General features: G+C 35.5%; 2 protein-coding genes and 2 long non-coding RNA genes across 5 annotated transcripts in view; 2 read left to right on the plus strand and 2 right to left on the minus strand.

Moving 5' to 3' along the window:
- The window catches only part of LOC104897244 (E3 ubiquitin-protein ligase AIRP2), a 23253-nt gene extending 15042 nt beyond the window's left edge, over positions 1-8211 (minus strand). The window contains exon 1 of the mRNA XM_019250393.2: positions 8078-8211. The gene's annotated coding sequence lies outside the window, so the exon portion shown is untranslated. The remainder of the gene's footprint in view (positions 1-8077) is intronic.
- On the plus strand, positions 2699-3581 carry LOC125494021 (uncharacterized). The gene is made up of 2 exons (XR_007270380.2): positions 2699-3008; positions 3097-3581. It is a non-coding gene; the product is annotated as an uncharacterized LOC125494021 (long non-coding RNA).
- LOC104897246 (probable LRR receptor-like serine/threonine-protein kinase At1g67720) lies at positions 6061-13320 on the plus strand. 2 transcript variants are annotated; one of them, XM_048637524.2, is made up of 16 exons: positions 6061-6501; positions 6599-7136; positions 7505-8016; positions 8125-8257; positions 8424-8495; positions 8577-8645; positions 8731-8802; positions 8893-8961; positions 9044-9210; positions 9300-9553; positions 9862-9988; positions 10103-10168; positions 10261-10447; positions 10536-10665; positions 10959-11278; positions 13202-13320. In XM_048637524.2, exons 1-16 carry the CDS (start codon positions 6432-6434, stop codon positions 13245-13247), a joined length of 2832 nt encoding a protein of 943 aa, XP_048493481.1. In that variant the 5' UTR covers positions 6061-6431; the 3' UTR covers positions 13248-13320. The 2 variants fall into 2 exon arrangements, with proteins under 2 accessions (XP_048493481.1, XP_010682389.2); XM_010684087.4 differs by lacking the exon at positions 13202-13320 and having other exon boundaries at positions 6062-6501; positions 10959-11563.
- LOC109135361 (uncharacterized) lies at positions 11163-13317 on the minus strand. Its single transcript, XR_007270379.2, has 3 exons — positions 13188-13317; positions 11965-12175; positions 11163-11271 (listed from the first exon to the last, which is right to left on the minus strand). It is a non-coding gene; the product is annotated as an uncharacterized LOC109135361 (long non-coding RNA).
- Positions 13321-23551: the final 10231 nt, after the last annotated feature.

Raw genomic sequence — 23551 nt, forward strand, 5'->3', positions numbered from 1 at the left:
TTTCAGTTCAGTTTTTTCCCTTTCCATTTTCAGTTCAGTTCAGTTGCAGTTTAAATCAGTTTTAACCAAACAGATAAACCAACCAACGGTTGAATCCATAGCAGTTAAAATTTGTTGCGGTTATTTTCAGTTTCGTTTCGGTTTATTTCAGTTATTAACGAAAACCACATAACTTCGACGATAATCGCATCGGTTCGGGTAGAAGTTAATCACACTCTTGTATTTGTTCGGGAAAAATTGAGCTTTGTGTCGATTTTGGCCAAGTGTTTTTTCGGATCCGGTTAAAAATTAATGCAACAAATAAGTGTTGTCGACACTTCCACAAATTGTCTCAAAAAAACAGTTGTACTTCATAAAAACGTGAATGAAAGTGACATTGGTAAAAGTGTACTTTATTACTGACATATATATGATTTTGAATAAGACAAATCTATGTAAGTCGGTATTCAAACTTTTAGTTGTATGTAAATCATATCATATTTGGTTTAAAAAGGATGTCTCATATCAATATAAATTATTATAAACTTCCTCAAAAGACGAGTTATACGTTTTAAAAAAGTTGATTATATTAATGTCTTACTTTTAGTGTATTAGTTCAATGGAGTAATATATCTATATAAGTCATTAAGCTCTATGTATTTGAAAATTGAAAGCCTATAATCGACGTAAAATAAGTTGATTATGGATTAGCTCAAGCTATCTATGTGAATCGATAAGTGAAATCAAGATAACAATACTCCATTTAAGTTAATCGTTAACGATATTCAATTTGAAACTCACGTATCTTAGCCAAACTAAAAGAAATTACAATTGATATTAGATTAGATGAATGTATCAATGTAAGTCGATAAAGTAATTGAAACTCAAAACGTTCACTTAAATTGAAACATGTTGTTATTGGAATGAGTGTATCAATGTAAGTCTATAAACTAATTCAATATAATAACAGTACTCTACTTAAGTTAATCATCTTTAAGTTGAGTTCAATTTGGAACCGAAACCATCTAATTCAGTTACAACAAATGTAGAATGATGTAACTCAGTAGATTGGTTAATATAACAGTACTTCATTTAAGTTAATCTTCTATACGTTAAATTCATATTGAAACTCAAAACATCTATTTAAACAGTACCCTAAGTTTATTTCAAGATAATAATAGTATTCTACTTAAATTAATCATCTTTAAGTTGAATTCATTTCGGAACCGAAAACATCTAATTCAGTTGCAACAGATGTAGAACAGTATAACTCAGTAGATTGGTTCAATATAACAATGCTTCATTTAAGTTAATCGTCTCTAAGTTAAATTCATATCAAAACATCTAATTTGAATTGAAACAAATTAATTTTGGATTAGATCGATGTATCGATGTAAGTCGATTAGCTAATTCAAGATGGCGTAAGTTCGTTAAAGATAATGGATAATATCAACAAATGTATCAATGTAAATTAATTAATTAACTTAATTGAAGATGACAATACTCTATCTAAGGTAATCGTCTTTAAGTTAAATTCATTTCATAACCCAAATCATCTAATTGAATTGAAACAAGTTAATATTGGATTAGATCGATGTATCGATGTAAGTCGATCGATTAGCTAATTCAATATGGCGTAAGTTCGTTTAAGATAATGGATATTGGATAATATCAACAAATGTATCAATGTACGTTAATTAATTAACTTAATAGAAGATAACAATACTCTATCTAAGGTAATCGTCTTTAAGTTAAATTCATTTCGAAACTCAAATCATCTAATTGAATTGAAACAAGTTAATATTGGATTAGATCGATGTATCAATGTAAGTCGATTAGCTAATTCAATGGCGTAAGTTCGTTTACGATAATGGATATTTGATAATATCAACAAATGTATCAATGTAAGTTAATTAATTAACTTAATAGAAGATAACAATACTCTATCTAAGGTAATCGTCTTTAAGTTAAGTTCATTTTTGAAACTCAAATCATCTAATTGAATTGAAACAAGTAGTTGATTATTGTTACTACTCCCTCCGTTTCATTTTAATCTACACACTTACACTTTTCACGCATGCCAATGTAAAACTTTGGAGACATATATCTTTAGTTTTGTATTAGTAAAAATTATAAAAATTACATTTTAATGAAATACATACTAAGACGAATCTAACAAGATCCCACATGACTATGTTTTTATTCACGTATAAATCACAAACGAGGGTCAAAGTGTAATTTGTGAATAGTGTAAAATGTCAAAGTGTGTAGATTAATATGAAATGGAGGGAGTATGTCGTAGTAAACCTTATTGCTTATTAGTAAGATACTGAATGAAAAGTGAAAATTCGTATATGTAGTATACTATAAGCTAAGGTCTAGGGGTGTAAGCGGATTGCGAAAATTCCAGAGTCCAATCAAGTCCAGTCCAAACTTGTCGGACTGGATTGGACTGAAAAGTTTTTGGACTGGACTCGGACTCAAATTTTTGAGCCCAACTATTTTCGGACTGGATTTGGACTCACCCCTTTGGAGTCCAATAAGTCCAGTCCAATCCAAAAAAAATTATATATACTATATATTTAATATATATATATATATATTAAAAAAATTAATACTATTTTTAAAATTTTAGAGTTTCTAATCTTCCATCTTTATGTACTTCACTTGGCAGTTGGCGCTACATAATTTCACTTGGCGCTACATAATTTCACTTGGCGCTACAAAATTTCATTTGGCTCCAAAACTTGAAAGGTAAAAGTGAAAAGGCAAAAACCCACTTTACTATTTTGGCGCCATTGTTAAAAAACTTGACTCATTGATTCTCAGTAAGGCAATAAAGCCAATAACCCTAGTTCATTAGTCCTAGTATTGAGTACTTCTTTAATACAGTACTAGCCGCATAACACTCTCTCTCACTTAACTCCTCACTCTTTCATTTTCTCTCTATTTTCTCTCACAGATTCTCAGTCTCTTTGAGTCTCTGCTTAGTGTTTCCTTTGAAGTTTCAACTTCGATCACGATTCACGGTATGCATCTACTTCAACTTCTTATTCATAATATTTTACTTTAATTTAAACTTTCAATCTAATTTTTGGACATTGATAATTGATTCAGATGTCAAATGCTCAAACATCTCATTCTGTTCACATTGATGTGGACGAAATTCCAGATCTTTCTACTGCACCCCAGGAACACAAAACATTCAGTGTGAAGACAAAGAAGAGGCAAAATAATCATTGATAGGTACTTAGAAGAAGATACAATGGAAGATTCTGAGAAGTTTGATATCTTAGGTTGGTGGAGGATTAATAGTGCAAGGTATGCTGTTGTTAGTAAGATGGCTCGGGATGTGTTGTCTAAGATAAGCTTGGGAGATAAAGATGGAAGTCAAGGAACAGAGGCTGAAAGTTGATACTTGAAGAACTTTGTTTATATACTTGATGTAATGCTTAGTGTTAGATCTAAATATCAGGATAACTCTAGTTTTCTTAGAGTTCATGTTTATATTTTTCAATTTTTTTGTTCAGATTTACATGTCTTGTTGTTATTTTTGTTTGATTTTTTCTCCGCAACTAATTATATCTGATCACCAATTCTTACTCTCCTTTTCTTTCTTTCTTATTTCTCTTCTTTACAGATTAATTTTTTATCTCTTGGTTTCTCTAGTAATTGTTTGGGAAAGATAAATGATGGATGGAGTTGTTTTTTTCTAGTTTCCGGGTTCGTTCTATTTTTGTTCAGTATTCTCATTTCTTCTTTAATTGTTTTTGTTCTTTTTGGGGTTTCTAGAGATTAAGTTGAATTCTTGTTTTATCCATAAATGACATTAATAACTGGTATTCGTTTTATATATGAACGGAGAATAAATAAATATGATGGACTTTATATTTTGTTTTTTTTTCTTAACTGTATGTTTTTGCTTGATTTCCAAATCCACTTAAATAAATATGATGGTTCGTGTACAATTAAAAAACCAGTTTAAAAAAGTTCAGTTTGAATCAGTTTCAGTTTGAATCAGTTCAGTTAATTCAGTTAAATATTCAGTTCAGTTCAGTTGATCGATCAACTTTTCAGTTTTTTGCAGTTATTTTGAGTTACAGTTTGTTTCAGTTCAGTTGCAGTTCAGTTCTGGTTTTTCATTTACAGTTTATTTCAGTTTCAGTTTAGTATTTTTCAGTTGATTTCAGTTACAGTTACTCCCAGTTCAGTTTAATTCAGTTTAATTTTCAGTTTGTTCAGTTCAACCAACAGTTTATTAACCAAACTGACAGCTCTATATACTACTGGCAAGAAACACACCACCTCTTAGGGAAGACAACAATCTAGAAGTTCACAAATAATATGAACACAAAACATCGAAATGGTACTTTTAGAATATGAACACTCACAATATAAATGATTCTTTTCTTCTGGAATTTAGTGAGGGCTCAGTACTCAGTGAAGATAAAGGGGACCAATCTTGAACTGTGTTCATACGAGAAGAAAAATAGGAATAATTTTTACTCTTGTTAACTTTTTTGAAAAAAGGTGATGTTGACCTGGTCTAAATGGAAAACAGCAAAGAGAAATTTTAGCATAGCAATTATAAGTGCGCATAGAGAAGGGGGGAGGTGTTTACTCTGTCTCAAAATATAGTTTTTATCTCCCTTTTTCACGGTAACATATACAAGTAGAATTTAAAAGAGATATCAAAGATTTTTTTTGTTTATCTAAACAAATGTTGTATGAGAAAAAATGATTTTAGGAGAGAAAATGGAAAATAATTGGTGAGAAAGCATTAATTGAAACATTTTAGATGAATAAACAAAGGAAAAAACAAAATTCAAGAAGCAAATAAATAATAGGACACGATTTTTCTAAACAAATTACGGAAAAAATGTGAAACTAAATATGAAAATGAGAACTGAGACACCCAAAATGAAAATGAGAACTTTATTTAAGAAAAAGGGAGTAGTTTAAAAAAACCAACGGCATGCAAAATGTAATCCCCTGTCTTTTCAGACGATTGTGCATGGTCAAGATCCCTTCAAAAAGTACCTCAGCAACATTCAACATCATCATTCTGTAATTATATTTTATTATTATTTTGGACTTTTGGTTATGCTCTGCGGGGAAGAATTAAAATGAGTAGGTGGGGAAGAGCCCTCTCCTCCACTCTCAAAGTAAAGAATATACTTAAATAGAAAACTTGTTCTCCATCAAATAAAGAGGAGAAATTAGTGTTTGATCCACGTTAAATCAATTTACTAAATGCCTCATACATATTTTATGGAAAATAGTTCTCCAAATAATCTCAGTTCAATGCAAATTGTAGGACATACAACGCATAGGTACTTTCTTCACTATATCATAATTGTCATAGCTAAAAACATACGAATTACTAAAATACGACAAAAATTGACTAATCAGAACGCTCTTTTGGTCTTTTGAATAGTGATACATTTTCATATCTGAATGTTTTATATATAATAGTTTAACTTTGGATTGATTAGGTTCAAGATCAAATCCGATTTTTCTTACTATCTTCTGTGACTCTCTATATACACTAAATTAGTTTTTCATGGTAATAAGATAGAGCATTTAAATATCAAAGTATATGATCGTTTTATTCTATCACAGTTTTTTCTTCTGAAATAGTGATATGAGTCACTATACTAAACAACATCCCTGATTTTTAGAAAATATTCCTAGAATTTGAAAAGCATAAGAAGACAGATAAAGCAATATTTAAGAGAGATAATTACATAAGAATAAGATAGGTAGAATAGTCATTTTAAGATAATCCAGAATAGAAGGATGTAATCATAGTGAAATTTATTTCCTTTGCCCAAGGAAAAAAATTCATAGCTAAAGGAGACTGAATAACTAATTTACAATTACAGTTTGGGACCCACAAGACACATTCTTAGATCAAATAAAATCAGATGGTTAAGATTCAATCAAGGAGTAATCTGTCACATGTCAGCTATGAACAGGCCCACACGGTTTTCTTCAAAGCATACAGATATATGATCAAAATGCTACCACAAATAGAGTATTATTCTACACTTCTAGGCAAACACAACATATTAACTGATTCCAATCTACTCGAGTATATCTTTCTCTATCTTTGGCTTTAAAGTTGCATGGCGTATTCTTTACCAAAGTTAAGCAAAAAAGTGACACTAAAAATCAACCAAATTAACTTTATCTCAGATAAAGCAGATTCCAATATCAAACAAGCATATAGAAAAACAGAAATTGAGAAATGGAAAGTAACATATCAGAGCCGTGAATGAACATTATTCAGCCTAAAAGTTAAAGGTAAAGAGAAGGAAAAAAAGGTACCTCTAGTAAAGAATTTGCACCAAAAACCAAAGAATACCAAAAAATGTTTGTTATTCAAACACTGAGAGAAGTTTAGTGTACTGTAAGAGTATATAGCTTTCTATCTCTCTTCCAGATCTTAAATGGGTTCGTATTGTCAGGTTTTAGTTTTGCTTCTACTCTCTCTACCATGTATATTATCCCAAGTAACAGGTATGTATGTAGTACTATCAACTCAGATTCAAATCTTTGCATTACAAAAAAAATTGATAATAATAGTAATAAGAATTTATTAAATAAATATATGCAGAGTTTATCAGTATAGATTGTGGAGGAGGCAGTGATTACAGTGATAAAAGAACTGGGTTAGCATGGATTTCAGACAGTGGAATAATGAGTCATGGAGAAGTAGTAGATGTTCAGAACACAAATGATGATTGGGAACCCTACAAAAAGAGGAGGGATTTCCCAACAGATGATAAGAAATACTGCTATACATTAAGCACAAAGGAGAGGAGGAGGTATCTAGTGAGGGCAACATTTCTATATGGAAGCACAGGGAATGCAGATACATACCCTAGCTTCCAACTATACTTGGATGCAACAAAGTGGGCAACAGTTACTGTGTTCGACGGAGCGAGAACATACGTCAGAGAGATGATCATTAGGGCACCTTCTAGCTCTATTGATGTCTGCCTTTGCTGTGCAACTACAGGGTCTCCTTTCATATCAACTCTGGAGCTTCGCCCATTGAATCTTTCCATGTATGCTACGGATTATGAGGACAAGTTTTACTTGAAGGTTGCTGCTAGGGTGAACTTTGGAGCTCCTAATGAAAAACCCATAAGGTAAGGACCAATTTATTAAAGATATGTATAGCAGAATTTGGAATGACAAAGATACTCTTCATTGCATAGTTGTAGACTGTGAAGCACAAAAATTCAGGGATGTGAGATTTTTCCATTTCTTGAAAACGTTCTAGAACCCCAGATATTTCCGTGCTAGTGAAGCCTGGAAATGGCTGGGGCCTAAGCTTTCCTCGTTTCCATGCTACATAGTTTGTAGGTTGTATTACTGAAAGAATGAAGCAGAAGTAAGTTCTTACATAAAATCACAATTCATTTAGGAAGACCCAATTCCTTGGATGATCCACTGTTTTTGTTTGCAAGAGCACGACTATGAAATACAATTATGTCTTTTTTTGTTTTTTTCTAAGGTACCCGGATGACCCATATGATCGAATATGGGAATCAGACCTAATAAAAAGGCCAAACTTTTTAGTAGGAATAGCTCCAGGAACGGAAAGAATCAATACAACAAAGAACATAGAAGTGAATAACAGAGAGTACCCGCCAGTTAAAGTGATGCAAACGGCAGTGGTTGGTACAGAGGGGAACCTAAGCTACCAGCTAACCCTAGAAGATTTCCCAGGCAATGCTAGAGCTTTTGCATATTTTGCTGAGATAGAGAATCTGAGATTGAATGAGACCCGGAAATTTAAAATGGAGCACCCGTATGTACCAGATTACAGTAACGCAGTCGTGAACATAGCAGAGAATGCTAATGGCACCAACAAGCTTTACGAACCTAGCTACATGAATGTGACTCTGGATTTTGTCCTGTCATTTTCATTTGTTAAGACACCAGACTCGACAAAAGGTCCGGTCTTAAATGCAATTGAGATCAGCAAATATGTCAAGATTGGTTCAAAAACTGATGCTCAAGATGGTATGTTTGCACTGAGATGAAGAAATGCATAAAAGTTAGTTTCTTGCAGACATTAACTTACCTTAACAAAGCCCAACTAATGTTGACAATGTTGTTTTCTGATGGAAGTGATTGCCCTTAATGCCGTTCGTGCCATGTTGCCCGCTAGCTTGGGGAAACAAGATGAAGGGGATCCTTGCAGTCCAACACATTGGGAATGGGTAATCTGTAGCTCAACAGCACCACCCCGTATTCTTGAAATGTAAGTCAGTGTTACAGTGAGGCTATATTTATATGCAATTCAAAACATGATGCATGGACCAACTAAGATTTGAGTACGAAGGTGTCAAACAATATAAGGACATAAGAAGCTTAGAGCAATTTCTTTACGAACAAATACTACAATTTCCTCTTGATTTTGGATGCAGACATTTATCACAGAGAAATCTGACAGGGAACATACCTCCTGAGATCGAGAATATGGATGCACTAACAGATTTGTAAGCTTGTTGTTCTGCACTAAATTACCTTCTACATGATTCTCTGCTTCTATGTATTACATTGCTTACCAAATTTCGCAGGTGGTTAGATGGTAATTCCCTCACAGGACGCATCCCTGATATAAGTAACCTCATCAACTTGAAAATTGTGTAAGCTACAACTAAAATGCAAATTGTATATACAAGGTGCGGTCAACTAGTTGATGCTCTTCTCACGCTTTTCATCAATGGGCAGGCATATAGAGAACAACGGACTCAGTGGACCTTTACCATCTTATCTTGGTAGCTTACCAAGCTTACAAGAACTGTAAGTGTCATGAAGATTAGATGCAGAAACTCTCTCCGCTTGCATAAAATTCAATTAATGTCGAAAGCAATTTGAAATCTCCTGTGGCAGGTACATTCAGAACAACTTCTTCAATGGCAAGATACCTCCGGCATTGCTGGGCAAGAAAATAGTATTCAAGTGAGTACACCTCCAGCAACTAGCGACAAATATGCATCATAGAAGATAAATGTGGTTCTAAATTAAAAGCTTTCTTTCACAGCTACGATGGCAATCCTAGGCTAACTAAAGGAACACGACTAGGCTCAGTGAAGATTTTAGGAATTTCTGTGGCAGCACTTGGAGCACTTGTGGCTGTAATCCTAGTAATAGTGCTACTATTGCGCAATTTCAGAAGAAAGGCATCTAGGGAGAAAATTGACTATAAAGGTACTGGTATTGTTTTCTTTCCTTCTATTGTTATAAAATTCGAGTGACAAAAGATGCACATATCAATATTTTTTGCCTGTACAAATTAGGTTCCTCCTTGCATACAAGTACTAAGCCTCCGAAGGGCCATACCCTCAAACGAGGTACACATCTAATGGAAGACGGTGTAGCTTGCTGCATTAAACTGTCTGAAATAGAAGATGCCACTATGAAATTCTCAAAGAACATTGGAAAAGGAAGCTTTGGAGTTGTTTATTATGGCAGGATGAAGGATGGCAAGGAGATAGCGGTGAAAACCATAGGTGACCCAACAAGCCAAGGAACCAAGCAATTTCTGACTGAGGTAATATAACCTTCACCATTATGCCTCTGTATAATGGTTCACAATCATGCATATAAGAAACTGACTAGAAAAGTAGTTCTCTTTATTTTGTGCGAGGAAATACAACTCATATGTATACACAGTCTAAACATACATTTCAAATTCAAATAAACATGAACAGAACAGCGCCATAAGTTCGATCTAGAAGCATTATCAAGCTTCGTGTAGTACATCCAATAGCATAGAAGACTAAGAGAGAAGTCAAGCAACATGAAACAGAGATGATTCCCGTTGTATTTGTTGCCTAATGAATCAATTAACAATTGCAGGTTTCCTTGTTATCAAGAATTCATCACAGAAATTTGGTTCCCCTGATTGGATACTGTGAAGAAGCAAACCACAGAATTCTGGTTTATGAGTATATGCATAACGGAACCCTCCGAGATCACATACATGGTCTGCTTTTCAAACCCAGTTTTATATTTTGACTGCCCGAATGGCTTGATGAACATCTTGTAGTCTAAGTCAGAGGTAAAACTCTGAATGCTGATATATGTGATCGTTTGACAGATCCCATCAAACAGAGGCAGCTAGACTGGCTAACTCGGTTGCGTATTGCAGAAGATGCAGCTAAAGGTATTACTTTTTATTTTAAGGGGATAAAGGTATTACATAAATACTTGCTCACCATGGACTATATTGTATCTAAGACCAAAAGAATTTCACAGGTCTCGAATACTTGCACACCGGATGCAGTCCTAGTATCATTCACCGGGATGTAAAAACTAGCAATATCCTTCTAGATATAAATATGAGGGCAAAGGTAGCAGACTTCGGTCTTTCAAGACAAGCCGAAGAAGATCTCACTCACATATCAAGTGTTGCTAAAGGAACATTAGGCTATCTAGATCCAGAGTAAGATTTTTCATGAACATCCAATTAATTATTTCAGTATTACTGATTACCAAACAAGCATTCTACTTAGCTGGTTGTATTTCTCTAGGTACTACGCCAATCAGCAGCTCACTGAAAAAAGTGATGTTTATAGTTTTGGTATTGTTCTCTTGGAACTGATATCTGGAAGAAAGCCCATCACAGAAGAATACGGGATGGACTGGAACATCGTTCATTGGGTAGGTTTGTTTTGCTTTATAAATTCAGGAGCATTATATTTTCAAATTATTAATTGAAAATATTCTTTACATCAAGATATTTTTGGTAGAGCCCCTATGAGCAGTATGACACGAATATTCTTCCGGCTTCAAAAGGTCACATCCAATTCTAAGTTCATAAGCAGCTTAGTAAGAAGAACATGCCATTCTTGATGAATGTAACACCACAAATATATAACAAATACTAAGGGTATTATCTTCAATATCTGGAATTAAATGTTTAAACCTCAACGATGATTATTTTTCTTTTATAGGCGAGATCATTGATCCGTAAAGGGGATGTTGGAAGCATGATGGATCCTTTGCTAGTTGACAGTGTAAAACTTGAGTCTGTATGGCGAGTGGCTGAAGTGGCCATACAATGTGTTGAGCAGCACGGAATCTCACGGCCTAAAATGCAGGAAATTATCTTGGCTATACAAGATGCAGTTATTTTAGAGAAAGGAACTGAAAATAACCAGAATTTCTCTTCAGGTAGTGGAAAAACACAATCTTCAAGAAAAACCTTGCTCACAAGCTTCCTTGAGATAGAGAGTCCAGATTTGTCAAATGCTCGCCTGACCCCATCTGCAAGGTGAACATGAAAATAATTGGTGTTACCTATACAAAATGTAGATTATCTATGTATTGTACACATTATTTTCATCTAAAGTGATAAAGTTTGGAACTGGAAAAATAAGATAGCTCTAGATTTCTTTCCAAACTTTTCCATCCTCTAACTTCCTTCACAAGCCTTCGGGACATGTCCCTTCCAGTTGCAATGTAACTTGTGTATACTTTAGATTTAGTACAAATCTTTTTTCCTACAACTGATTTAAAAATAATAATAATAAAAAGAACCCAAAGTTCTTACTTCTTAGTTAGGAAAAATTCAAACGACATCACCCCTAAGCTGCAATATATGCTTATATACTCAACTCAACTCCATTGCTCTTACTAGTCAATGCAACCTGCTACTACTTAATAAGACTCAGGTACAGGTGTTGGATACAGGTAAAAGTTCAATTTGACTTGCCAAGGCTCGATATTTCGGACTCGGGACACTATACTAGAGCTAGAGATAGCCAAAAGGGATAAAGAATGGATAAGGAAGGGTTGTGCATGAATAAAGGAGGGCGGTCGTTACCTGACTGCTTAATAATTTTAAGAATACCATTTTATCACGAATTAGCAATAAATAAAACATGAAACGATTTATAGGAAACCAGACTACCAGAGGAACAAAAACTGATCCAGACCCACACATAAAAATCAACTAACCTACTGAAAAGTAGATCCGTATAGCTAGATACTTGGATCGCACTGCTCTTTGTCATCTCACCTACTCTTTCGTGTTCAATTCCCATTCATTGCAGCATGAAGTCTCCAATAGTAAGGTCAAGTATCGGTTTTGAATTTCCAACCCATATCCTTGTTGTATTGCATTGATGCGAGTGAGGCAGAAAAATTGCCAAGTCTGAGCAACATAGACCTGCCACCCCCATGCCAAGGAGCAGTGTGTTCCATATGGTTTAGGTACTCAGCAAAAATCTTTCAACTAGAAGTTGAGGAAGTCCTCGACACTTTATCCGGATAGCAACATAGAAGGAAAATGAAGGGAAGCGAAAGAGAAGGGAAGGGGAATGAAAGAGAGTTGAAAGGTGGAGTTTCCTTTTACCTCCAAATCTCTCCAATTCTGGAGAAATATAGATCCCTCCCTCTCCCTCCCCTTCCTCCCCAACCTCTTATCTAAACAAGCGAACTAGTTCCCCTCCCTTTCCCTTCCCTCCCTTTCTCTTCAATTCCTCTTATCGAAACAAAGTGTAAGTTATATTTCCAATAGAGAAATTATAGCATAAACAACTCCCCTTTACTATTGAAGCATTGGCATTACATACTATAATCCCTAATATTATGGTATGGTACACTAGAAGTCTAGAATCATGTCATAGTTAAACATTCAAGCTTAAAGAACACAACAGCAGCCCGGTGCAACAGGCTACCCACTTCGAGCACAATATCAAAATCGCTAGATTTATGCAGTTTTACCCCTAAAAGAACCACATCCTAAAAAGAACACAAATTCCAAATAAATGCAGCATTTAAAAAGTTAACTTCTTGAAGACGAATTATAAAGTTATAAAATCATCATCAACCTAGATTAGGGTTTTGAAAGTGGTCTAATGAGGAACAAAGGATTTAGACATCGAAATAACCAAATTGAATATATAGAAGAGAGCACTTCCAAAAGAATATTTGTGATTATACAACTTGCACTTGTAAATTTCATGCAAAATTTCAGAAACTTACCGCGGAATCTAAAGATGTTTAATTGCTTCCATCTAGAGTTAAGTAAATGAGTTATTCAATTAAATAGCTTTTCAAGATTATTATCATATAGTAAGAGCACCAAAATTTTACCTGATCAGATTATAAGTTGATTCGAAGCTACCCATATAATAGTATTATTGATGCAAAAGGGTTTAAAATTCTTAAATTGTTACCTCAATTCTTGCAGAATTGTACATTTTGACGTGATCATATGGCGGCAAATACCAAACTAATCAGAGAAACCACTGTTATTTGCAAAAGCTGAAGCCCAAGGAGGATTGCCAAGACACTAGCCGTTAAGACTTATTGAGTACTTTGGAGTTCGAACTCTCTTATGGTAGGGAATAGGGATTGGATTTGGATAAAATCCATAATTAAATATGATCCAAATTAAATTAGTAATTTGATTGGATATGAACTAGGTTGGTATTGGATTTAGATTGAGTTTTTTTTTTTAAAAAAAATTGAATTATCGGATGGTTTTGATTAAGAATAATTTTATTTAAAAATCCAAAATTACTTGATAGTTAAATAGGCCACCGCCCCACTTCGACAGTCTTGAAACACCATCTAGCCTCATTGAAACCCATCATGATATCAACCTACGCGTAGCTCTCATAGCCCTCTACCTATACGAATTTTCGATTTTGGATTCTAGCCTTCTGATATGCTCATAATTCATTGTTATTTGTTTGTAAGCATTTACATCGCTCTTCATAAAAAGTGTGAGGAGACATTTCCAAGAATTGAAAAAGAGGTTACCAATGGTCCCATTATTGACGTTACCATCTTGAGATTACGGGCTTTGAGGTTTATAGTGATGCTTCAAAGAAAGGGTTGGAGTTTGTTCTTATGCAAGATGGGAAGGTTGTTGCTTACGCTTCTAGGTAAACAAAGCCATTTGAGAAAAATTATCCCATGATCTAGAAGCAGCGGTTATTATGTTTGCACTCAGTATAAGGAGAGTAGGAGACATTACTTGTATGGAAAAACATGCAATATCTTCACAGATCATAAGATTCTTAAGTATATTTTCAAGCAAAAGGAGTTAAGTATGAGACGGAGACGATGATTAGAACTCGTCACGGATTATGATCTTGAAATTCATTAACATGATGGTTATTGACGTTACCATCTGGAGATAAGGGGCTTTGAGGTTTATAGTAATGCTTCAAAGAAAGGGTTGGAGTTTGTTCTTATGCAAGATGGGAAGGTTGTTGCTTACACTTCTAGGTAATCAAAGCCATTTGAGGAAAATTATCCCACGATCTAGAAGCAGCGGTTATTATGTTTGCACTGAGTATAAGGAGAGTAGGAGACATTACTTGTATGGAAAAACATGCAATATCTTCACAGATCATAAGATTCTTAAGTATATTTTCAAGCAAAAGGAGTTAAATATGAGACAGAGACGATGATTAGAACTCGTCACGGATTATGATCTTGAAATTCATTAACATGATGGTTATTGACGTTACCATCTGGAGATAAGGGGCTTTGAGGTTTATAGTGATGCTTCAAAGAAAGGGTCGGAGTTTGTTCTTATGCAATATGGGAAGGTTGTTGCTTACGCTTCTAGGTAATCAAAGCCATTTGAGGAAAATTATCCCACGATCTAGAAGCAGCGGTTATTATGTTTGCACTGAGTATAAGGAGAGTAGGAGACATTACTTGTATGGAAAAACATGCAATATCTTCACAGATCATAAGATTCTTAAGTATATTTTCAAGCAAAAGGAGTTAAATATGAGACAGAGACGATGATTAGAACTCGTCACGAATTATGATCTTGAAATTCATTAACATGATGGTAAGGCCAATATAGTTGCAGATGCATTAAGTAGAAAGTCTAGTCACTCCATAAGTGTGATGTGGATACTTCCAAAGAAGCTATGTCAAGACTTCTCGAGGTTGAACTTGGAGATCAAAGAACATGGGGATGTAGAAACTGAGATATAACTTTATGCAATGTAAATAGTCCCTACCATACTTTGAGCAAATAAGAAATAGTCAACCTGATCACGTATGACTGATCACATAAAGCTTAAAAGGGTAATATCCAAGATGAATAATGCAGAGGTAGTTTAAGGTGCACGATGATGGTAGCATTCGCTACAAGGGTGAATGGTCAATGGTGTGTACCAATGAAGTGTGGAGAGGTAAAAATACAACTAATGGAGGAAGGTCACTTTACACCATATTCTATACATCCGGGAAGTGGAAAACACTACAAGGACCTTAATTAAGCAACACTTTTGGTGGCCGAGAACGAAGAGAGAGATTATCTAGTTTGTCTTAAGATGCATAACATGTCAGAAGGTGAAAGTGGAAAGAAGCAAACCCAAGAGTATACTTCATCCCCTAGATGTTCCACGGCGGAAGTGGGACTCGATTCTGATGGATTTCGTATCGGCTCTCCCTTTGAACAAGGCTGTAAACAATGCTATTTGGGTTATTGTAGATCGTTAACCGAAATTACGAGATTCATTGCTATGAAGGAAACATAGTTTACGAAACAAATAGTTGTAGTGTATGTTAAGAATATTGTGAAGTATCATGGTGTGACTGATAGTATTATCTCGGATAGAGATACAAGATTTTTGTCGAATTTTTGGGAGAAAGTGCAATTAGCATTTGGGACTCGCTTGAAATATGGTATTTCCTTTCATCCAGCCACTGATGGACAAACTGAAAGAACCATTCAGATTATGAAGGACATGCTACGGGCCTATGCTATGAAGTTTAGGCGATCGTGGGAAGAGCAACTAGATTTGGTGGAATTCTCGTATAATAATATCTAGCTACTATCCAAGCATAAGAATATCCCCTTGTGAGCACTTTATTGAAGGAAATGTAGAAGCCCATTATGTGGAAGTGATATGGCTGATCAACTCGTGCTAGTCCCTGATTACTTACATGATACGGTTGAGAAAGTTCGAATAATTTAGGAAAAGATGAATGTTGCCCAGGATAGACAGAAATTTTATGCTGATCGTGGCCATCTCCAGGATGTCTTTGAAGCATGCGAGAAGGTAATTTTAAAGGTATCCCTGACCAAAGGTGTCATGAGGTTTGGCAAAAAGGGTAAGCTTAGTCTAAGATTTAATTTATTGGTCCCTATGAAGTCTTGGAGAGAATCGAAGAAATTGCTTATCGACTAGCTCTTCCAACTTTGAGTTGTATCAAGTGCATGACGTGTTCCATATTTTACAACTTAAGAAATACATCCATGATCCATTTTATGTGATTAAATTGTAATTCCTAGAGATTGGTCTTAAGTATGAAGAGAAACATGTATAGATTTTGGATGAGAAAACAAGAAAAAAAAGAAACAAGAAAGTCAAAATAGTGAAAAATATTATGGTCAAACCATCAGACTGAGGGCATGTTCTCCCCAACTTATTTTTAGTTCAATTCAATTCAGTTCAGTTCAGTTCAGTTCAGCTTTGAACAATACTTTTACTCTCATATATCACTATTTATTTCAGTTCAGCTCAATTCAGTTGTGTTAAGTTCAGTTCAATTCAGTTCAGTTCAGTTCAGTTCAGTTCAGCTGTTTTGCCGAAGAGAACAGACCCTGAGGAAGCCACTTGGAAAACAAAAGATAGTACAATGCAACCTTAACCTGACTTATTTAACCAGGTACTAATTTGAATTACGAGACGTAACTCCATTAAAGGAAGATGGATTTTAACACTCTAAATTTGTGTTGAGATAATAGCTATATTGGCTTTACTTAGTTCAATATCAGTAGTTAGAAAGAATGACTATGACATTATTCGTAAACCACTTGGTTAACTCTGTGATTCAAGATTCGATGTCGAATCTTTCTTTAAGGGTGATATATTGTAATATTCTATATTTTACATGCAAAATTATACCTTATTTTACGCTCCATAATTCATACTATAAAACAATATTAATTCTATGGTTTTTTCACCAAATACCCCTGACAAAAAAATTTATTCACCAAATACCCCAACTTTTTTCAAAATTCACCAGATACCCCTAACTTTTAAAAAAATTCACCAGATACCCCAAAGTTTAAAAAAAAATGACAAATAATGCCCTTAATGACTAACGGCGGTTAACTCCATTAGTCATTAGTATTAATTAACCCTAAAAAACCCTAAAAAACTCTAAAAAACCCTAACTAACCTAACTCCCTCCCTCTCCCTTAACCCACCACCCCCTCCAACAACCCCAGCCCCCCCCCCACCCCCTCCCCTCCCCCTCACCGGCTCCCCTCCCCCTCGCCGGCAACCCCTCTCCGTCGCCGGCAACCACCTCCCTCTCGCGCCGCCTTTCCGGCAACCCCCTCCCCCTCCCACACTCTCGTCGCGCCTCCCCTTCCCCTTCTTCCTTCCTTCGCGCTCCTCTTTCCGACAGCCCCCTCCCTCACTCTCGTCGCGCGCGCCTCCCCTCCCCCTCCCTCACTATCGTCGACGCCTCCCCTCCCCCTCCCTCACTCTCGTCGGCCTCGCCGCTGCTGCTATTGTTTTCGCTGCTGTTGTTTCTGCTGCCGGAAAGAGGAGCGTGAAGGAAGGAAGGAAGGGGAGGGGAGGCGCGATGAGAGTGAGGGAGGGGGCTGCCGGAAAGGCGGCGCGAGGGGGAGGGGGTTGCCGGCGAGGGAGGGGGGTTGCCGGCGAGGGGGAGGGGTGGGACTGGGGTTGGGTGGTATGGTGGGTCTAGGGTTTGGGGGTTGGGGTTGGGTTAGGGATAGTTAATTAGGTTAATTAGGGCTTAATTAGGGCTAATTGGGTTGACTTCGGGCTAATTAAGTTGACTAATGGCAAACTTGTAAATACAGGCTAACGGAACACTAACGTCCGTTAATAGTAAGGGTATCTGGTGAATTTTTTTAAAAGTTAGGGGTATTTGGTGAATTTTGAAAAAAGTTGAGGTATTTGGTGAATAAATTTTTTTGTCAAGGGTATTTGGTGAAAAAACCGTTAATTCTATGAGTTTATTATCATAAGTAAAAATAATTATTTATTATGATTCAATATTATATATTTTATTTAATTAATTAATCTATTTATTCAAATATTTAGGGGTTCTTAACTATATGACTTTATCATCTTCTTCACGTAGTAAGAAGATTAGCTTTATAATACTAAATTTTATCTTACCTGCAAACTAGTCTCTATCATCGTATTTAAACTCAAATTTTAGCAATCCAACAAGCTAATATTATCCTATCTTTCTAATAATATGATAAGTTGGAATATCCATATTTATCTTTCATAATTATTAAGATCGTTTTACATCTAAGTTTGGTGCCATCAGAGAAAAGGAGTTGCTCAACATGGCTAAATGGCTACATCTTAGGTAAGCAACAAAGAAGCATTCCAAAGATACTTCCTCCTATATGCACTAAGAATCCTGCTTTTTCCAACACAAAAACGTAAATAAATTAGTCCAAAACACCTCAAGGGGCTTTTGGTTTGGAGGAAACTGGAAAGGGAAAGGGAAAAGGACTAGAACCTCTTGATTCCCTTTTATGTTGTTTGTTTTGGGGGTTTCTTTTCCACCCTTTCCCCTCTTTACCCCCAAATCCCTCTCATTTGATTACCCACTCCCCTTCAAGGTTTCTCATTCCCTTTCTTTGACTCATCATTGACCACCTCCTTGACCATCCAACCACTACCATCAAACCATCACAACCTAACCCAATCATTACCACCACTAGACTCCTCCACTTGCTCAACCAGCTACCACCCAACCGCCACCACAACCACTTCCTTGACCACCCACCTGTCGTCAACCCTAACCCGACCACTGGAACCCTAACCCAACCACCACCATCTGACCACCCAACCACCGCACAACGCTTTGTCTCCTCCACGCCAACCAGACAACCACCTCTCCAGACCACCGCACAACGCCTTGTCTTCACCCATAAACCGCCTCTCCCATCCACTAAACCACGGGGAGGGGGATCAAGGGGAGGCGACACAGGCAAGAGGAGGGGGAGGGTTGTGTGACGCGATGTGAAGGATAGAGGGAGGCGCGGCGAGAAGAGGAGGGGGAGGGGCGGCGGCTCGCGGCGCTACTGGAGGGGAGAGGGTGGCGGCAGCACTACAAGGGAGGAGGAAGTGGTGGTGCTATGGTGGAAGAGAGGTAGGAGGAAGAAAGAGAATGACTTTGTACCAACCAAACAACACTTAACATCTAAGGTTTTTGCATTCCTTTCCCTCTCTACCCCTTTCTTGATTCCATTCCCTTTATCCCACATGACAACCAAACGCCCCCTCAGTGTTTTGGACAAGGCCACCAATGCTTGGTAGTACAACTGGGGCAAGTATGTTTTGGTTTGGCTAAGCTACTACACGGCAAAGTTTCACACATTTAAAGAGAAATTTGGTTGTCACACATTCTTATTGTCATTAAGTATTAATGCATTGCGCAAAATTTTGCTTTATATCATCATGTAATTGAAACAAAAGTTATTCTTTATACATGTAATGATCTACCATAATTTACTGTTAATCCTTCTGTAGATTATTTACGACATAATTTCCTCATGTGTAAAGCTTAATTGGAATCCAATTGCAGCTCGGATAGGAGAATGGGACAACCATAGCGTGTAAAATGCTTTGGGGTCCGACAAAAATGAAAACAGTGATTATGACTTTGCGGAAGCAGTACAAAATGTTGTATACGAACAATCTTATCCAAGCTGATCAATTGAAAAAAATTATTTTGTTTAGTTAAGCTGATAAACTTAGGAAAATGTTTAAAGGCAGATGTACGTACCATAAATTGACGCATATATATTCCTACTTACATTGATATTTTATAAGCAATTCAAGAAATAATAATAAGCATCAAATATTTTTTTTTACGACATACGAAAGCACATCAAAAACTATATATAATTTTACATTTTAAATTTAACAACGTGACCGTCAACGATTGAAGTACATTGTAGGAATCAGCTTCGGGTTGACATATTTATGTAAATATGCCAGCCCCCTCCAACATGAATCCGACCTGTTTAGATAAACATGTTAGAATAGTAAAGTCGTACCAAACCTATTATAAACAGGTTGACCTGTACTGACCTATTTAACCTGATGACTAGTAAAAGCTACTTCATAGGTTTAAAATTGGGTTATCACGAAATTGAATCGACTCAGACTGAAATTCGTACAATAAAACGTATAGATAAAAAAAAAACTTTCTAAAAATTATATCGTTATAAAACTCAACATTTATTACAATTTCAAAACCAAATGGAACTTTAATATTACAATTATTAACACAAATTCCGAAAAGAATACAAATTATGTAGCTTCATCATTTCAAAATAAACTTGTTTCGATTACATTGGTTCAATCCCAGCATGTGGATCTACAAGCACAAATGAAAAGAATGACAATATTATTAATATTCCAGCAAGATGTAGAGCTTTATTTTTCTGAAATAATTTTAATTATGCAGAGCTTCATAAGTGTGGAGCTTCATTCCATCAAGACGTAGAGCTTTATTCTTCTCCTTGAGAGACGAGAGTTGTGAGAGATGGAGATTGAGTCGTTGAATAACTCAGTGAAGATAGAGAGAAAAGGGATAAACTACTAACCAAAAGGAAGCAGATAATGTATGGCTTTTGTTTTATACATCATGTGTTGGGATTGGCCCAAAATAAGAAAATAGATGCATATTTTTATTAACCGGTTAAATGGGTTAGTTAAAAATTAATAAAGAGGTTAGGCGCGTAATTGAGATCTTCGATCCAGACCTAACCCGTTAAAGTTTCAGGTTGGTTTAGGTTGACCCAATTACTTAAACGGATTGAAAATATCAACCCAAATTCACTAATTTTAAGTCGGATTCGGGTCGGGTTATCGGGTTGGGTAAGTTTTTGTCAACCCTAATTGGAAGGGTAACAAGTTTGCAACATTGACTCAATTGTATTTATGATCGATGTGTGTTCTTACTAACTGATTCGGTGTCTTGATCAATGTTGAACACACCATGTATCTAAACCTATTTTCCCAAAAACTACTACTAGCCTCATTCAAATTACAATCACTTGCATAAATTGACCATCAATGGAGCTAAATGTGGATTGAAGTATTTGACATGCATAATTAACATTAAGAGATGTGTGCTACTTCCATCAATTAAAAACTATATTCACGACACTTTATAATAGATGTTAATACTAAATGAATATGTTACTTCAATTTGTTGATGTTGATCCTCAATTATAGCTCCCTTCTTCAAGGGTTTAGCTTTCTCTGTTAGATGCTTCTTTCTAGTCATTTGAGCCCTTCCCGTTACCTCATTTATCTATAAGATCATTTATCTATAAGATCTTGTATGAAACCTTCAACAAGTACTGCAGACCTTTCAAGGTGTTGTTTGCTACACTCCTTAGGTCGTATCCTACAATGTTCATACTTTACCAACCCGCCTAATTTATAGCTTTATTAGAGACTATTCTTAGGTAATGCAAAAACTCAACTCCTAATTATGGCAGTTGTTACCCCAAGCTACCAAAAGTCCAAAACCTCATCCCTAAATAGAAGGCTTTGAGAGTTCGGATGTATCTAAGCAAGACTTAAGTAAATATTATTATTAAATTATTACATCATAAGCTAAATACTCGATTTTCAAATACACATACATGAGAGTTTGAATTTATTTTTTTTCGGAATTTCAAAATCTTTTTTTCTTTTCATTTCAATTTAATACACATACATGAGAGTTTGAATATATTTTTTTTGGAATTTCAAATCTTTTTTCTTTTCATTTCAAATTGTAGTTAAGATTTTATTTTTATTTTGACTATTATGTTAATATGTAATTCGTATTTTACTTATATACTATATATATTTTTTTAAATCAAAATGCTTAAACTTTTTTTTAACAAAGCATTGATTTTTTTTTATTTGAATCATTTAGCTATTATTGTTATATTAGGAATATGATTATTATTAATATATATATTTTAAGGAAGTGTGACGATTGTCAAGTTAATATGAAAATCATAAGCAGTAGAAAGTGTTTATTATAAGAATTGAGTTATTATTTTGTCTTTCATGGCATATTATTATGAAACTACTTGCATATTGTGATATTACATCTCTTAAGGCATATTTTTTTAGCATGAATATTTTCTATGAAATAAATTATTGGTTATTTATCGTATATGCATGTATGCAAAGTGATTTATATGAAATGTATAAAGTATGCATATATTTGTTTTATATTGATTTATGAGTGTTAGAAGAATTATGACTTCAAAGTAAGCCTAGTTGACTATTTTAGATTTATTATTAAAGGTGAAGATTGTTCTGGTTTATTCCTTTGAACGAAAAAAGTTTAGTAGTTATGCTCTTTTTTTAATAGGAATGAAGAAGACTTACCTTATGTTATGTGCTAAGAATAATTGTGAGGTTAGTCATTTGTATTGGATGACTTTTAATACTTAGTGGCATTCGAGCAATTATGGATGGAGAGTGAGGAGTGTGCGAAGGTAATTGAGGAGGCTTGGACCTTAGGTAGGGTTTCGACGGGTGAGAAGTTGAATGAGTGTGCTGCTCAGTTGTGGGGATGGGGAGCGAAGAAGTATGGAGCAATTTTTAAGGAACTACGCACAAAGAGGAAAAAATTGAAAAATCTAAATAAAGGCAATATTACTGCTGCCCAACTTCAACAAAGGCGAAATTTTCTAAGGGATATAGAGAGTTTGGTGAAGCATAAAGACGTGATCTGGAGGTAACGGTCGAGAGATTTGTGGCTAAAGGCGGGCGACCGCAATACTAGTTTTTTTCATAAGCGTGCTTCAGGGCGTATGAGAAGAAATAATATCCATTTGTTGCTTGATTTTACAGGAATTCGTAGGGAGGGGGATGAGGAGGTTAGAAAGGTGGCCACGAAGTATTTTGAGGAGTTGTTTTTGTCGCAAGGTATCGAGAGAGTTGATGATGCGTGGCGGGGAGTGCAGGGTCGAGTCATTGAGGAAATGAATCAATGCGTTTGACCCAACTATACTATGGAAGAGGTGAAGGTAGCTTTGAGCCAAATACATCCTATTAAGGCGCTTGGTCCTGACGGGATGTGTCCCTTATTCTTCCAAACCAACTGGCACATTGTTGGCCCGACGGTTCGTCACTTGGTCCTCCGCAATCTGCAGGGAGAGTCATTGCCCAGGTATTTAAATAAAACTTTCATTGTGCTGATTCCGAAAAAAGAAAGGAGATAATAATTAGTCTCTGTAATGTGGTTTATAAACTTGTGTCGAAAGTGCTTGCTAATAGACTGAAACAATTTCTTGATAAAATTATTTCTGTTAACCAGTGCCTTTACTCCTAGCCGATGGATTACTGATAATATTGTAGTGGCTTTTGAAATGTTCCATTACATGAAAAGTTCTAGAGCATCAAAGGGGTATATGGCTTTAAAGTTAGTTATGGCTTAGGCTTATGGCAGGGTGGAGTGGAATTTTTTGGAAGCAGTATCGGTCAGGATGCAATTTGATTGAAACTCGATTGATAGAGTGATGAATGGTATATGTTCTATTTCT

Source organism: Beta vulgaris, chromosome 6 (genome assembly GCF_026745355.1).
Source record: "Beta vulgaris subsp. vulgaris cultivar EL10 chromosome 6, EL10.2, whole genome shotgun sequence".
NCBI lineage: Eukaryota > Viridiplantae > Streptophyta > Magnoliopsida > Caryophyllales > Amaranthaceae > Beta > Beta vulgaris.